Source organism: Rhinatrema bivittatum, chromosome 10 (assembly GCF_901001135.1).
Source record: "Rhinatrema bivittatum chromosome 10, aRhiBiv1.1, whole genome shotgun sequence".
Lineage (NCBI taxonomy): Eukaryota > Metazoa > Chordata > Amphibia > Gymnophiona > Rhinatrematidae > Rhinatrema > Rhinatrema bivittatum.
This window is the reverse complement of record NC_042624.1, coordinates 102,780,632-102,798,419: the sequence shown is the minus strand read 5'-3', so window position 1 is coordinate 102,798,419 and position 17,788 is coordinate 102,780,632. Positions and strand designations below refer to the sequence as shown.

At 42.1% G+C, this 17,788-nt stretch overlaps 1 protein-coding gene across 5 annotated transcripts in view; it reads right to left on the bottom strand.

The window, feature by feature from the left end:
- The window catches only part of DOCK7 (dedicator of cytokinesis 7), a 185,315-nt gene that overhangs the window by 36,221 nt on the left and 131,306 nt on the right, over positions 1-17,788 (bottom strand). For 3 of the 5 annotated variants that reach the window (XM_029618626.1, XM_029618622.1, XM_029618623.1), the window contains 6 exons: positions 15,942-16,038; positions 15,566-15,583; positions 9,292-9,388; positions 4,488-4,622; positions 2,464-2,616; positions 1,242-1,400 (listed from right to left, as the gene is read on the bottom strand). In XM_029618626.1, the coding sequence (XP_029474486.1) occupies positions 1,242-1,400; positions 2,464-2,616; positions 4,488-4,622; positions 9,292-9,388; positions 15,566-15,583; positions 15,942-16,038 (659 nt within the window). The remainder of the gene's footprint in view (positions 1-1,241; positions 1,401-2,463; positions 2,617-4,487; positions 4,623-9,291; positions 9,389-15,565; positions 15,584-15,941; positions 16,039-17,788) is intronic. The other 2 variants (XM_029618624.1, XM_029618625.1) reach the window with 1 other exon arrangement.

Sequence of the window (17,788 nt, the reverse complement as noted above, 5' to 3'; positions counted from 1 at the left end):
ATGAATGGTATCCACATTGATGTGACGCTTCATAGAGACATATTAAAAATGTGCTTTCATTTGAAATAAACAAAATTTACTAGTTTCTTTTTATTTTGAAAACAAAATTTTAAAAAGAAAGAAATTTTATTTATTTTTTGTTTCATTAATGCGATGTATAGAGAGGCCTTCTAATACAGATGTGATATCGAAACATGGATCCATGTCGGGGTAACGATTGGAACGTTAAGTTAAGTTTGGACTTTTAATCTGCTCTCTCTGATAAGTCGCCTAGAAGGTCTGCTCCAGTGGGGACCTTCAATACGGTGTTTGTTGAGTGATCTGGAGATCCGGCAACAGTTTTTAATATAAATGAAAAAAATAGTAACATAACAAAATAATAAAGTAAAGGTGGACTTACAGGTTAACACAGTTTGCGAATAATACAATTTGTACTCTTGGAGGTCCCACAAAGAAAAAAGAATATTGCTTTTCAAAATATTTAAAATTTAATTCTATTTTACAACAACGATAACTCATTTGTCAATAGGCATTATCTTACAATAATTTCCTTACTGTTTTATTAGTTGCTCTGGACTGTAGGTTATTCGACCATCAGCATTAACAATTATCTGACAATAATGCCCCTGGTCTTAATTTCCTAAAAATGCATACTAGAATTCCACCACTGGATTGGCAGCAAGAAGAAAAGATTTTTAAAACATTAAAAACTATATCTTTTAAAATTCTGTTTTTTAAAATAATGATCCAATGAGTAGATCAGTTTTTTTTTAAACTGTAGGTTATTTTTATTATATATGTTTTTTGTATCCTGCTCCAAATTATGGAGGAGCGGGTTATAAGTACTTTAAAATAAATAAAAACTAAAACATTACCACTAGAGATACTGGACCATTGCATCATTAAATGTCTTTACTTTCAGCCCAGGGCAGTGGTCCTCAAACTGGTTCTCAGTCATCCCCAGCTAGTTGGGTTTACAGGATATCCACAATGAATTTGCATGAGATCGTTTTGCATACAGTTGAGGTAGTGCATGCAGAGTACTTCATGCATATTCCTGGGGGTTCCTGAGGACAAAATTTGGAAACCACTGGCCTAGACTATATAACTTCAGTCATGGGCCATTACCTGGTGAGAGCGAGAGAAAGTAGTCTACAGCGGGTGGCTTCAGTGTTCACCCACTTGACATAGAAATTCTGTTCTCTGTGCAGAAGCATTCTCGGCAATGTGACATTCCTCACCTGCTCCGGAAAGGTGGTGTCCCTTAATTCCAGATCCTCCTCTGCGTAGGTCAGAATAGTCTTCAGAGATCGCCTTAGAAAGTCTTCATTGAAGTTCTGAGACGTCCCCACCAAGGATGACAGAGACATAGTCACCTGCATTTTCACTCTGGCAAAATTCTGCAGGGGGGGGGAAAATTTGAAGAGTCAGTCTGCGGCGGCGCTGTTGTTCTAACTGCTGAGAATTTTTATTGCATGTAAAAACCTGATTCCCTGCGCTAATGTGTTTTCAGCAGTGTTGTAGAGGCAATTTAGTTGTCATTTTTAGTAACAGCTGCAGGGCACTAAGGAAAGACCCTGGCATTAATAATGCTTTTGCATTACTTTTGATCATGGATCAAAAATTTCAGTGGTGAACCAGCTAGCTGGTAAAGGAGAGAGACATTACCAGTTTATTTCTCAACAGACATTCATATTTTTATGCGGCAGAGAAAATTTAATCGATCTGTAATACAGCTGGCAATTTCGATGTAAACCATCTGCCAAGCCTTCAGATTCTGTTCATCACTCCGAGCAACATTTGGCCCTAAACCCAGCTAGACTGGGATGCTCCCAACACAGGAGCAAAGTGCTACAACAAGATAAGAAAAGCGTTCTACCAACAAGACATAGCAAAACATCAGGTCCAAACATCAGGCCTTACTGAAATCTGCAAAAAAAAAAACTGGACTATGAAACCTTCACTGGCCCAGCAAAAGAATTGTCCAAAGCCGGTATCTGTTCATGAAACTCCAGAGACATTTCAGGCTGAAAAGTGCTTCCCTTATGTGCTTCCTTCATGGAGCTTTACTGACAAACAACCATCAACAAAACCAGGACTTTCTGATTTTTACTCTTTTATTGCCAGCATTCAATTATCTGAGAAAAGGGAAAAAAATAATTTTCTCCCGTTTGTTCCAGTTGTGCACGGGCGGCCTCCCTTACGAACAGGACACCAAGAGCTTCCTGTTTGGTTCGGCATGTTACCTCTTTTTACAGGTAACGATAGAGATTCTCCTAAGCCCGAGCTCCTGCTGGCCCATGTTTGTGATTTACGTGTATAGAAATCAACAATTCAGAGGTGAACCAATAAAAACAAGAGAGTTACTGGGTTTCTTTTTATTTTTTCAAACTAAACTGCCATAAATGCCAGAGAAATCTGGAGGGTTTCTAGATACCAGCAAAAATGTGGTGAAATACTCACGTTCCCGATCTCAAAGTTCTGCCTCATTAGGAGGTAGAGAGAGGCACTGGCGTGCGATCTTATCGTACCAATGCTGCTGCTGCAATGTCGGAGAAGCCTCAGGCATAAATCCGCACACTGCTCCGTCTCTTCCTCAAACAGGAGCTCAGGGAACTGCAACAGGGCATCAGAATTCATCGTTAAAGTTCGTAGCTCGGGAACGCTGGATTAAAGCCGCACGTCGTTTTCAACTGGGTCCCAGAGACAGCGAGAGATAAAGCAACTTTGCCCAGCATCACGTAAGAGAATCAAATGGCAGAGGGGAATCCTGAAATCGTGTCCCGGCACACGAACCCGCTTTCTCTCAGCCACAAGGCCCTCTCACCTATCCCCCAGGCCTGGCAAAAGGCAGGGCAAGGACTGGACGCTTATACAACAAGGCTCTTCAGCTCAGAAAACTCCATGATTAAAATAAAACATTAGGCAAAATAAATGGTAAAGGTGTGAAACAAAAATGCAATAAATACCTGTGTAAATAAAATTAACCAGATATCTCCGGGGAGGGAATGCAAAATTCAGGGGCATTTTGTTTGTTTCAACTGTATGTTTGCTTTTGCAGTTCCTCCTGCTTCTTTGGACTTGCAGTACAACTGGAAGTGGCTTCTCTTGGGCTACTGTAATAAGAGTCTACATTTGCAACTACCTACGATACTCCCCCCTACCTTCTGAAACCTTCTCTAGTCCAGGCATTGCAGTGACAGCCAGGGGCAAAGGCCATGGATCACTCCAGAACCCAGTATTGTCCAGTCACTAGGTGTCGCCACTGAGCAATGGCTGGGAGTCCCTCCCCACCCAGGGGCTGCAAATGGGGGTGGGAGGGGGGGGAGGAGAAAGGGGAACGAAAGCCAGGCCTGGAAATCAAAGCCAAATCTTTTATGCAGCAGTGGACATAGCCTTGTCTCTGAGCCATCAGGCCAACCTGGATCTCAAAATTCAACACATTTGAACAATGAACACAAGTTTTTCAGAACCCTCTTGGACCCTCCTGACATGCCCCAAACAAATTTGGTGTGGACAGGACACCGAACACAAAAGTTATTAGGAACACACACACACACGGAGATCTCATAACGTTCCTGGAAAGTATGCTAAAAACAAGAGAAGTACTCTCGAGGTTTGCCTGAGAATATCTAAACTGAGGGGCGGCTACATTTACAAGACTGGCAGCAGCAATAGCTCAATTGCACCTGCTGGGTTTATTCAAAGAGCATGGGGCCCCCAGGAAACAGGGTGCGTACTGAAACCCCCAAATTTCTCTCAGTAGGCCTGCCTCCCTCTCACAGGAGATCCCTCACCCCTAAAGAGGCTACAGAACCCTAATGAAATGTCTGCAAACCTGAAACATTTTAAAAGGTGGCTTACAGAACTGACCCCGCACATCGATCACATTTCCTGCATCCAGTGCTGAGCCCCCCTGTGTCAATACACGCGGCAGGAGGGATGAGCAGAAACGGGGGACAGAAAGGGAGACATGGTGGCTTGCCTCTGTGCATTCAAGTTCACATTTAGGGCGACGGAGTTTGCAGCTTTTTTTTTTTTTTTTATACCTACTGGGTCCCTTCTAATCTAGGCTGCATTTTAAATGATCTTAAGATGTCCAGGTAGATTTTATTTTATTTTATTTTTTTTAATGGCTTTCTCACGTAGGAATTCCAAAACAACTTCACAAACAAAAGAATGTGTGGACGGAACTCAAGCAGAGATGCAGGCCCTGCTGGTTGGGCCGAGGGTGGGGGAGTTCATCCTACAAGATTTATTTTATATCCCCACTTATCGGCGCTTCAAAACGGATTACGTTCAGGTACTGTGGCTATTTCCCCTAACCCCAAAGGGCTCACAATCTAAGCCCGGACCTGGGGCAATGGAGGGTGAAGTGACCTGTCCAAGGTCAGTGGGGGAATCTGAACCCTTTCCTCCGCTGCTCCTCCACTCCATTGCTCACCAGAGGTTACCTCGCCCCAAACATCTGGATGCAGCACACCTACCTTTGAAACCAGGGCTCTCTGTGTGGCAAAGCAGTGCTGCAAATACAGAGCACTCTGATTGCAGGCCATGCTGTGCAGGAGCGTTTTCAGGACGCCACCCAGGATGCTCTCTTTCGATTCTGTTACCGACACGGTCTGCAGAGAATTAAAGGCAGCCCTAAGATCAATTTATGGTAGTCAAAATAACTACATACGGTACATACACATTAACAATCAATTTATATTCTGAATTCAAACTTTATTGCACTGTGCTGTTTATCATACAGAGTGTAGGCCTGAAAAAGCAATCCCCAAAAGTCAAAATACTATATAGCATGGGTGAGATTTTCAGCAAGCTACTAGGCAGTTAAACAGATGGCTAACTTTAGAAGAATTTTCAAACACAGGCTTGTCAGCCAGTTTGTGGTTGAAAATATGCCACAGATGGTCACCATTCTTTAGTTTGGAGCTTCCTATCTATAGTTGGGCTCCTAGACTTGGCTACTGCTGAAAATTAAACATTAGCTCATTACAAAGTTGCCTTTCCCAACCCAACCTTTCCTCTGGGGAATGCCTGGGATTTGAGCAGATAAATCTAGCAGGGCTAAATTTAGAAATGGACCATTCTAGCTTCCTAACTCATTCGGGATGTGCCCAGATTGCTTTGAAAATCTACCCCCCTAGAGCTAAACCCGTGCAATATTCCCAGTTCAGGTGACTGACTGCACTGGGTGGAACCTGTCCCCCTTGGAGGTTTCATACTGTGTGTGCTTTCAGCCAGGTATTTTCGTGGGTGGGTGGTATGTCATTGTAACACCAGGAACAAGGCCGGAAGTAATAGCAAACAACACGTTTAAGTGGACAGAATATTGTTTTAAGAACATAGAAACAGTAGGCGCAAAGCATACAAGCGCTCACAGCCCCACCCCTTGCCACTCCCTTACTCCACTGTCACCTCCATCACCACCACTCCCGCACACATGACGAAGAGAGAGCGGGGAGCAGGAGAAAGTGTGGAGTGCAAGAGGGAAAGTGCCCCACCTACACTCTCCATTCCCCCCCCCCCCCCGTGACCTTATTGACCCACACTCTAGTACCCCTTCTCCACGGAGTCCCAGAAACATACGCACACCTACGCCCATTCCTCCACTCCCACGGAGCAAATACAACGCACCCACACACCTGCAGCTTCTTTAACACACACACACACATCTTGCAGCCATAAAATGCGCTCTCTGAAGCTAACATGCAAGCAATTCTAACCTCCTTGGTTTTTTTTTTTTGGGGGGGGGGGGGGATTTCCCTTAACGTACAGGCAGGGGCAGAAAATCTATAGCTCTCTCTCTCTCTCTCCCAGTCCATCACCTCACCCGGCCACTCCTTGCATGCTACACATTGGCAGGAACATAAGGAGTCCAGAGCGAAGAGCTCACTGGCGGGGTTGGTGAGTGAAGCGAGAATGGGGGCAGCCCTGGTGTACTTTTTAAATTAAACGTAATGCAGTTTCAGATTGTTAGGCTGTGACCATGGGTACAAGGCTGGGCCTTTCCTGGAGATTCTTAAACATTTATGGTAACAGATACTCATCAGCATGGTGCACTCAATCAAGAAGCCCCACAGGAGCCCCAAATGTTCCCTGTCAGTTGCAAGACAGCACCATGCACGCTTCTGACCACCACCTTTGGCTTTCATTAAAAAATTAAAAACTTTCTCCATTACGTCTGAGGCTTCTTGCAGATTTGTAGCTCTCAGTGGTCCTGTGACCTTCTGCTATAAGTTGTCAAGTAGCTGCTCAAGGATTATAGATGCGCCACTAAAAAAGGAAATGTCCAATTCCTGGCATCCGCCACCTTGACAATTCTTTTTTTTTTTTTTTTTAAAGAGGGTGGATACACAGAACTACATTCCCATAGGTGGAGTGGTAACAGTGGCGCAGACACCTCCATGGACACCCCCAAATCGGTCTTGCTACAACGTTCTGTACCTGAAGTCTGCGTGTTAGCCTCGAAGGGAAACCAACAAGCAGGCCACCGCAATAATCCAGGTGCGACAGAACGCAGGTCTGAACGAAGCTCAATCCAAAAAGCTTAAAAAATGCGACCTGAATTAGATGGGAGACATGATGCATTCTAACAACAGAACAGCATTCAATCTCCTCCCCACCCACTCACACCAGTGAACTTAACCCTTTGCTAATTTCTACATCTAAGGAAACTGCATCAACAACGGGAACAGAAATAGGTCACCCATTCCTCACCGCCAATAGCTCCACCTTACCTTCAATGAGTGCTACTTTGCTAAGCAACAATTAGAAATGCTCCGAATGGTTTAATGCAGATGAAGCAAGACAGAGGAACTCACTCTCTGCCCAGGGGACAGGAGATTTGTATATCACGCACACAGCCCCAAACAGCGAACAAGCCCCAAGGGCTGCGTGGATATATTAGATGGCAACGGGTGGGAAAAGGGGTGGCCCTCGAGGCACCCCACACGCCACAGCCATGGACTGGAAATCGCATCCTTAACCGACATCCTCCAATCCACGAGGAAAGAAGTCAAACATCTAAGGACCTGTCCCCCAAGCCGTGCCAACGTAGTCCATGAGATCAAAAGCTGCCGGCGTGTTCTGTAATATTAAGAAAGAGCCTACTCCATACGGTCCTCATTTAATTTTTTTCATTCTATGGGTTTGGAGCTGATTGAGAACTGAAATGTGAAAGGTCTTCAAATATTTTAAACAGATTTCCAACACACTTGTGGAGAAAGTTAAGGATCTTATTGCTTTTGAGCCACATATTCAAAATTTTTATTGTGACGTTTTATTGTGACATCTCATTTGTGAAAGGGTTCCCAGTTGGATAGTGGCATAGCCAATGGAATTATATCAACGTTTAAAAATTCAGAGTTATGCAACTGGAAAACAAAAATACCGAACTCATACACTTATTTAATATTTCATAATCAAAAACATTCAAAAAGATCACTGCAGATGTCAAATACCTTGCAATCTACAGTAGAAAGAGGGAAAATTTTAAACAACTATGAATGGCGGCATATACGCACATATATGGCTGCTTGTAGTTCTATGATAGCATTTTATAACCTGTGCATATAAAATGTATCTCTCTCTACCCCAGAACATATGCATATTATGTATTGGAACGGTTTCCCCAGTCTCAGCCAGAAATCTCTGTAGTTCTTGTAAAGTAATCCTAGGCCTAACAGTGACCTTCCGCAGCAGTTTCCTTAACCCCCAGTTACTGACTTTGGAAGGATGGCCTGATCATAGCAATGTCTTGGTGGAACCAAACTGGTTCCATTTTACAATAATGGAGCTGTCAGTGTCCCAAGGGATATTCAAACACTGACATTTTCTTATAGCCTCTCCCCCAGTCTATGCCTTTGATTATCATTATCCCAGAGTTCTTTCAGCAGCTCCTTGCTTGGCATGTTTTGACCTGTGTTTCAAATTTATTTCGAACGACAGAAGTAGCTTGATTCTTCATCCAGGAGTATTTGAATCAGCTCAGTTACTGTAACTGGGCCTTAAGGTAATTTCTTGAATCAGAGCTAATTTGGATTTGCTATGACAGAGGGTATGAAGACTTATGCAATCAAGATTTTTTTTTTAATTCTTAATTACTTTTATAATATTCTATAACTGTTCTTTCATGATGAAAGTGAAGAGTATGTTGTGTAGATCAGTGAAAAAAACTCCTTTAATGTATTTTGATTTGTACAAGGATGTGAAGACTACATCAGAATGCTGAAAATCCTAATTATCCAGCTAACTCTGTTGTGCTCTGAAATGATCCTGGAACGCCTCAGACTTATCCAGATAAGTTTTGTTCAGCTAATTCCTTAGCTTTGTGACATCACAAAAAACAAGAGTGAAGACTGAGTGCTCTGTTGTTAGCAAAAGCGGATATATGTGTGCCTGAAGTTTGAAATCAACACAGAGATTCTGGCTTAGGCCAAGCCGCAAAGATCTTAGATTTTAGTCTGTCTTATTTGGATACAAGCACATGGTAGGTGATCCTCCTATAGAGTAAAGCACTACGGGGATTGAGACTGTCTGGGTTATCTATAAAAAAAAAAAAAAGAGGACTTTACTAATGTACGGGGAGATACACAGGAGCAGTTTCGTAAAGATGAAACTGCTACTCTTGTTTCTCCGCGAGTTATCAAGATTGCCTTTTGATATGCAATAATTAACTTAAATTTGTTTCTACTAAATTTGGTATGGTACCTCTGTATTCATGGGGCAGCACTTTTAAGCTAATTTAATGTTTAACAAAGCCAAGACACTTCCTTCTTTTTCGCTAACCCTTCCTGCCCCCTACAAATGAGGAAGTTGACAAAAAGCTATCTTGAAGAAGGAGTGATATCTTAACAAGCAGTCATGCTCTATGGCTGGCAGCTGGGATATTTCCTTGGTAGTGTGGACAGGAATAACAGAAGAGTTCTATTTAATGTTTGGGTATTTGCCAGGTACTTGTGACTTGGATTGGCCACTGCTTGAAACAGGATGCTGGGCTTGATGGACCCTTGCTCTGACCCACTAAGGCAACTTTTATGTTCGTATGACTGGATAGGCCAGCTGGACTTTCTCTGCTGTAATCTGCCATGTGATTTGTCTTGTGTGTGCAATTGCATTTAATGCTTTATTATGTGACTAATGGGATATAAATGTTATTTATTTTTGTTTAAAAATGTCTTCTATACCGCTTTAACAATCAAAGCGGTTCACAGTAAAACATTTATATCATCATTGAAACCACAGGCATACAAACTGCAGCCTCTCCCTTTGACAGCCTGCCCTTACCTGAACGACTATTTCCAGGGTATCCAGAACAATCAGGTTGGCTTCAGTTGCAAGGTTTCCATCGATAAGCGCTTCATGCTCTAGCTCTGCTCGTGACCTTAAAATTGAGAATACATAGCGCTTAACGCAAGCCTCATTTCACTCACGCACAAAAAGTCGACGTACTTCACAAAACATTACTTTTTACCAACAGAAATATATATATATATCTATATATATAGATATATATATAGATATAGATATGCACGATTACTGAGGGACAGTGTCACAGAGAAAAGCTTAACACTACAGAAGGATCAGGGAGAAAAGAAAGTTCTGACTAGTTTGGGAAGGCAGGGCGGATTTCCCCAGTAAAACATTAATTTTCAGAAGCACTCACAGAATTTTGTTCCGCGTTCCCCAAGTTCCCCCCTTAGTGAGGATCTGGGAATGCATACAGATGAACTTTTAAACTTGGGCCACGTTGGTGGACATGAAATGGATGTGTTCACCACGTAATACCGGGTCACATCATGAATATATGGCCGAGGGAAGACAGACTGCAATTATTCTACATAAAATCCCAGGTCCTTATCTCACAGGTATCACATGCGCCTCCCTGCCTTTTAACACTGTTCACTGTGATAGGTTCCACCGAAACGGGGCTTAGTGCTCTCAGCGCTGGAAGCGGCACAGGACAAGAATCCCACCTTGTAAGCAGGACCTGGCTCTTAGTGGCTGAACACAGGTCTTACAAAACCTGCTACCAGGTGCAACCTGCCGGATAGAAACACTGTACAGCATCAGAGCTCTGTGAGCAGTACTCTGCTGAGCGGCCCACTGTTTCCTTGCTGAATGCGGATCGTGTTTGGCAGAGCGGAGACTGAAACTGTTACTAATTAATTAATATATATATATATATATATATAAATTAGTAACAGTTGAGCAGGTCTAACTTAGATGGACAACTTATCCGGCTAAGTGTCAATATTGCTGATCTGCCACTGCCCGCCCACCTTTTTATCCTACTAACTAGATAGCAGATAAATGACTTATCCAACTATCTCGCGACCGCTGAACCTGAGCGAATATTTAACAGCTGCAAGATAGCCAGATAAGTACTACTTATCTGGCTATCTGCCCCAGTATGTTTATTGCAATCCAGTAGGCTCTTAAGGTAAATTTTCAGTCACAATTCATTATTTCTCTACATTTTTTGAAAAAATAATTGAAAAAAACTGAAAAATGCTGTTTGCATAAGTATTCAGCCCTTTCAGACTAGTATTTATTTATTTTAGACATTTTATATACCATCGTTCCATATATAGATCACAACGGTTTACAAAGTGCAATTCACAGTTATAACTCAACAAACAATGATTGGTTATAGAGGTGGTATTCATAGACATTAATATCTATCAAGTGAGAGTATCTATTACATATTCATAATTGATCTAGTACTTAAAGCAAAGAGTGTGGAAAATTAAAACAAAATGATAGTTTTCACATCTTAGTCAGAGGGTTGTTGTACTTGGTAGAACCACCTTTAGCTGTAGTAACAGCTTTACGTCTGTTGGGGTAAGTTTCTAGCAGCTTTGCATAGTTTGGGTGTGATTTTTGCCCATTCTTCCTGGCAGATTTGCTCCAGGTTGTTCAGGTTGCTTGGATGATGCTTATGGATTGCATTTCTCAAACAGTGCCACAGATTTATTTAAAGCTTTTACTATACCGACATTCGTTGAAGACATCACATCGGTTTACACTGAAACATTACGGCAGCAGAGTTGCTTTACAGTGGAACAGGGTTTATAACAATGAACAATAGCTAAGGGGGGCGGAGAGAACCAGGGGGAACTGGGAGTGGAGTTTATAGGTTGCGGGATTTAGGTTAACTATATGAATATCACAAACTATTTACAACGTTTATGCATATTAGCAGGTCATGGGGGTTGTTATGGGGAAAAAGAGGTGGATAAGGTAGAAAGGGGGGGTTTGAAGGGACGGGGGGAAGAAGGCAATGGGTGGGGGTAGGGTGGAAGGAGGGGGAGAAGTGTGAAGAGTGCGGGTCATGGGTTCGCTTGTAGGAAAAGCCAAGTTTTTAGTTTGTTTGAATTTTTGTGGGCTGTGTTCTTGGAGGTTGGTGGGCAGAGTATTCCATAGGGTGGGACCTGCAATGAAGAGTTTGCTCTTTGGTGGAGTTATAGTGGGTAAGTTTGGGTGAGGGAGTGTTTAGGGTTGCTGAGTATTAGGATCAGGTGGGTCTGCTGGTGTTGCGGAAGGTGAGGGAGCTATTGAGCCACTGCATATTTTGGTTATGTAAGGTTTTGTGTATGATGTTGAGGGGTTTGTATTGGATACGTTGTTGTATAGGGAGCCAATGTAGGTCTTTGAGGATAGAGGTGATGTGTTCTTAATTGGAATTGAGATCTGGACTTTGACTTGGTCATTGTAGAACATTCAGTTTTTTGTTGCTTTGGCCTTGTGCTTGGGATCATTGTCCTGCTGAAAGGGGAACTTTCTCCCAAGTTTTAGTTTTTGAGCAGACTGAAGCAAGTTGTCTTGCAGTATCTCCCTGTATGTTGCACCATCCATCTGTCCTTTAGTTTTAACAAGATGCCTAGTCCCCACTGAGGAAAAGCATCCCCACAATATGATGCTTCTACCTCCATATTTACTGTTGAGATGATGTTTGCTGAGGAATGGGCAGTGTTAGGTTTGTGCAACATGTTTTGAATTTTGGCAAAAAGCTCCATTTTTGTCTCATCTTATCCCTGGATCACTCTGATGCTTTCTGGCAAACTCCAGATGTGCTTTGATGGGGTTTTTCTTCAGTAATGGCTTCTTTCTAGCCACCCTCCCATGCAGGCCAGTTGAATGCAGAGCTCTTGATATGATTGACTGGTGCACTTGCACTCCATACTCAGTCACTGAACTCTGTAGCTCCTTCAAAGTGATTGTTAGTCTCTCTGTGGCTTCCCTCACAAGTCTCCTTTTTGCTCTGATGCTGAGTTTTGAGGGATGACCTTGTCTAGGCAGTCTGGGTGGTATGATACAGCTTCCATTTCCTTACCATTGATCCAACAGTGCTCACTGTTGGATCAATGGTGAGGAACCTTTTCCTATCTTGTGCGTATCTATAGCTTTATCTTTAATTTTCTTAGAATGCTCTTGGTCTTCATTTTCACGTCTTTCCTTTAGATTCACAGTCCAACCAATGGTACTGGAATTATTTATCGATTTCATCAATTTTTATATACCGTCGTTCGGTTTCGCCATCACAACAATTTACAAAGTTACGATGTTTAACAGTGTTTCCAAAACGGTTCAAGTGGTTGCTAACATAGTAGATATCCATTTATGAACTAGGTTTACAGATTAATCAAAACATATTACAGAACTGAGTAATAATCACAAGTTTTTTGGGTCCATCTGTTTTCCTAGTGTTAAAGGATGGGAGCGGAGTTTTGAGTCAGTGGGTGAGTTGGTAGGCTTTGGTAAACATCCATGTTTTTAGCTCTTTTTTGAAAATTTTGTATTCTGAGTTCTATTGGGAGGGTGTTCCAGAATTTGGGGCTTCCAAGTGAAATTGCTCTCTTTTGAGTTGAGGAGAGTTGTTTGGATCGAGAAGGAGGAATCTTTAATAGTCCTTTATTTGCTGATCTGAGGTTTCTGTTTGGAGCATGCAATTTTATGGATGAACTAAGGCAGTTTGTTTGTTTTTCATATATTATTTTATGTAGTATGGATGGAATTTTGTATTCGATCCTAAATTTTATTGGGAGCCAGTGTAGAGATATAAGTGTGGGAGTGATGTGATCATGTTTTTAGATCCAGTGAGTATTCTTGCAGTTGCATTTTGCAGGATCTGTAGTGGGCGGATTGTATTAAGAGGTAAGTTGAATAATAGGGAATTACAGGAGTCCATGTTGGAGAATATGAGTAGTTGAAGGACTGATCTGAAGTCGTTGGGGGAGAGGAAAGGTTTTAATTGACGTAATGTTAGGAGTTTGTGATAACCGTCTTTGATTTTAGCTGTGATGTGATTTTTGAAGGAGAGTTCTTTGCCAATTATGACTCCAAGGTTGCGTGCATGATTGACTGGAGTGATAGCCACTTTTTGGTTTATTAAGTTGAGTGGAGGTGTTTGAGGAAAGTTGCTCTTTCTATCCAGTATGATTATTTCAATCTTATCAAAGTTTAGTATGAGTTTCAAGTTGGATAGTTGCTTTATTTTGTTTAGGTAGGTGGCTGTTTTTTTGTAGGTTTCTTCCAATGAGTTGATTATTGGGATTAATATTTGAATGTCATCTGCATATATGAAGTGGGTCAGGTTGAGGTTTGATAGGAGGTGGGAGATCGGAAGGAGATAAATGTTGAAGAGAGTCGCTGATAGCACGGAGCCTTGGTATGTTCTTTATGATAGATATGATGTGAACCACTGTAGGGTTTTTTCTTTTGCACCAATTTCAGATAGTCGTTCAATCATAATAGAGTGATTTACTGTGTCGAAGGCTGCTGTGGCTGTGGTATCGTTCAAAAATAGTAATAATGTTTCCGTGTTTAGTTGTTTTCTGAAGCAGGATGTTTTCTTCAAGGTGGTCGCTGAGACGGGAGTGTACGATTTTCTCAATGATTTTAGCAATGAAAGGTAGGTTTGATATGGGTCGGTAGATCAGTGGATTTTCTGGATCAAGGTTGTTCTTTTTCAGAATGGGTTTAATAATTGCCGATTTTAGGCATTCTGGGTAGTTTCCTTCAGTGAGGGATAGGCTTACGATGTCAGTTAAAATTTTAGTTATTGAAGGTTCAATATTTTTAATCGTTGTTATGGGACTGGAGTCAATAAGATGTTTAGCTGGGCTCACTTTTTTGGTGATTGTTTGGATTTCCAGTGATTGTTTGGATTTCCAGTGATGATGCAGTTTCAAAGTTGGGCCAACTTAATGTTTGAAAGTTTTGTATTTTCTAGTCTTGTGAGTTGCTGTTTAGGTTGTTATTTATGAGATTTTTTATTTTTTCATTAAAGAATTCTTCGAATTCGTTACTTGTGATCTTGGATGTTGAAGAATGATTTGGTTAGGCGTTTTACGACAGTGAAAAGTATCTTTGGGTTATGTTGGTATTTGTTTATTTTATTTGAGTAGAAGTCTTTTTTTGTTTTGTGGATGAGTTTTTTGTATTCTGCTAGTTGTGCTCTGTAGGCATTAAGTAGAGTGGATGATTTATTGTTGTTCCTCCAGGTTTTCCCTTTTTTTCTGACTTCTCGTTTGGCTGATCTGATGTTTTCATTGTACCATTGGTTCTGATGTTTTGGGTTTTTTTATTGTTTTCTTTATTTAATTAGGGGCTCTTTTATCCAGAACAGCTGACTTTTTTTTTTTTTTAATGTTTCATAGGTAGAGGCAATATCTTTTATCTCTGTAAACTTGTAGCACAGGGGTTGAATACTTATGTAAGCAGAGTTTTTCAGTTTTTAATTTTATTTTACAAAAAAATGCAGAGAAATAATGAATTGTGACTTGGAAAATTTACTTGAACAGCATACTGGTTTGCAATAAACATACTGTCTGGAACAATCTGTGTGTCATTAGTAACCACACAAATCTCGTGACTTTTAGGGGGTTGAATACTTTTGCAAGCCACTATGTATGTATATGTGTGTGTCTATATATACATGTATATATATAAATCTATATATCTATGTCTATCTATATATAGACACACACACACACCTATTGAGAGAGCATGATAGATACATATACAGATATATATATATATATGTGTGTGTGTGTGTGTGTGTGTGTGTGTGTGTGTGTAATTATACCATATGTGCTCCTATAATAAATCTTGCTTCTTTTATGGAAAAATAAAATAAATTCACCTTTGTTTTCTGCATTGTAAATTCAAACATCCTAAAATTTCAGAATTATAATGAAATGCAAACAGCTCCCATTATTACTGCTACTGGAGACTCTCAGATCCCCAAGAACATTTAGGATAATCTAGACAAGCACAGAAACTCTAGCCATAAAAACAAACCCCAGAAACGTACGTTGGACAACGTAACACGCAGAAAACAGCAACTCGGGATACATTACACACAGCATTTGCTACTGGCAGCTGAAAAAATGAGCGACGCCCACTCTGGTAAGGACATGGCAGAATCCATCCAGCAGCACAAGAAAGGCCATCAAGCATCATAAATCACCCGGAGCCCGGATGAACGAGTTAGTACAGAAACAGAAAAGCAACAGAAGCAAAGTTTCAGCAAAGTGGCACATGAAGTTTACGGTACCTGGCCGTTTTGTGGCTTCTAAACATACAGCACATGTGGGAAAAATGATCAGAGTGATGGATTAGGATAGATAAGGGAAAGAAAACAAAAAAAGAAAGGAACAAAACCAAAAATCATACTTCAAGAACTCAAGAATGCGTCAAACAAAGTTGAGAATGAGATATCAGGCGTCTCTGAAAAAGCCTTGCTACGGCTGCAGCTTTAAGCCTGGGGCTTGCATTAGTAGAGGAACAGGTGGTTTCTGGAGAAGGGAACTGCTAGTGGATGCAAGCAGCAGCATCTTTCAATTAACCTCACCAAATACAGCCCTGCACTGTCCCGAGAACCCTGCTCTGGGCTCATTCCAGGGCAAACAGCAATAGCAGAGCAGACGTACTTGTCAAGCTTTTCTGTGTTCTGACGCCAGTGGGTCATATCTTTCCTCCACCTCAGGTTTTCTTGACTCCCGAAGGCACTCCCCGAAGGACTTCTCTCTGCAGGTTAAAGTCAGTAACTGATTCAGTGTTCGCTGTTTTTCGTTTGGTTTTTTTTTAACCAGGACACAGGGCGTACAGCGTGAACCCCTATCTGGATACTGAGAAAGTTCACAATACATTCTTTTTCTTACAAGGTCAAATGATCGGAGACCTCATATGTTAAAGGAAACAGGAGGGCAGCAGTGAGACTCGACAGGGATCTTGCAGTAGAAACCCTTCATGGCCTTTGAAAGGGGCACTCGCAGTGCAGGTGCATGGGAGCAGGTGCACAGCATGGGTGTGGAAGTAAGTACGAAGATTTGACGATGAAATCTCTACATGTACTTTCACTCCCCCAACCTAATCCTCTCTTATTCTATGGGGAAGTGTGTGCACACTTTCACTTTTACCAACATATGGATGGGGAGGGGAGTAGTTCTCAAAACATACATTTACTCCTAGCAAGCTGATTACAGAGAACAAGATAAACCTAAAAAAGCAGAGTTGCTTACCTGTAACAGGTGTTCTCCGAGGATAGCAGGCAGTTAGTCCTCACACATGGGTGACATCATCAGATGGAGCCCCGACACAGTAAATTTATGTCAAAGTTTCAGGAATTTTGACTTGCCACACTGGGCATGCCCAGATTGCCCTATACCATGTGTCCATGCAGGGTCCCCTCTTAAGTCTTATAACCTAGAATGAGATATAAATTAAAAACTAGGAGAAACCCAACTCCGTGGGGTGGTGGGCAGGTTTCGTGAGGATTAACATCCTGCAGTCCTTGGAGAACACCTATTACAGGTAAGCAACTCTGCTTTCTTCGAGGATAAGCAGGATGGTAGTCCTCACACATGGGTGAATCCCTAGTTGCAGGCTGTCCCCCAGCAAAAAGGGAGACCAACAAAACACCCAAACATGTGCCAACAGGAACAAAAACAATGGTGCTGTTGGTAACAGAGGGAAGATAGCTTGAGCCCAAACAACAGGCCCTAGCAGGAAGAGAGTTATGTTCTACACCTCAAAACAGATTAAAAAGGACAGATTGGCTAAACCTACTATCAGGTTGGCCAACCCTATCCAAGCAATAGTGAGATATGAATGTGTGGAGAACTCCATGTTGCAGCTTTATAGATCTCCTCCACGGGAGCTTCTAGCAAGTGGGCCACTGATGCTGCCATGGCTCGGACAGAATGAGCTGTGACATGAGGTTGCAGGCTTTGGCGTCTCAGCCAGCCTAGGTGGAACTTCCTCCTATGAGAACCTGGCCATGACCACGGTATCGGCAGGGGACAGTTGCGGTGCCCATTAGGCACCAACGCCAACCCGGGACAGATGCCAGTTGGGTCGGGAATGCACCGATGAACATATGGAACTTCAACAGTGGCTCCAAGACTGCTTCGGTGCCATGAGACTGATGTCCCGTATCACCCGCTCGACTACCAGCTAAACTCCTACTCCTCCTCAAACACTGCCAATGCCAACACCGATTGGGCGGAAGGAGAAGTGGCCAGATCCTGTTCGGAACCAAGACGCGGATCGGTGACTAGCATCTGGACCAGTGGAGATTGTTATGGATCCCCGGCACTGATGGAGGACTGGCACTTCTCACCATGGGGTTGCTTTATGCACATCAGAGCATGAGCTAGTGCATCCCCATGCCTGGCATCATTTATCAACGGAGACCAATGAAGATGCTTCTTTGGCTTTCCTTGATGCTTGGCACGGTCTTTCCCGTGTCGAGGCTGATAACAAGGAACCAACATCC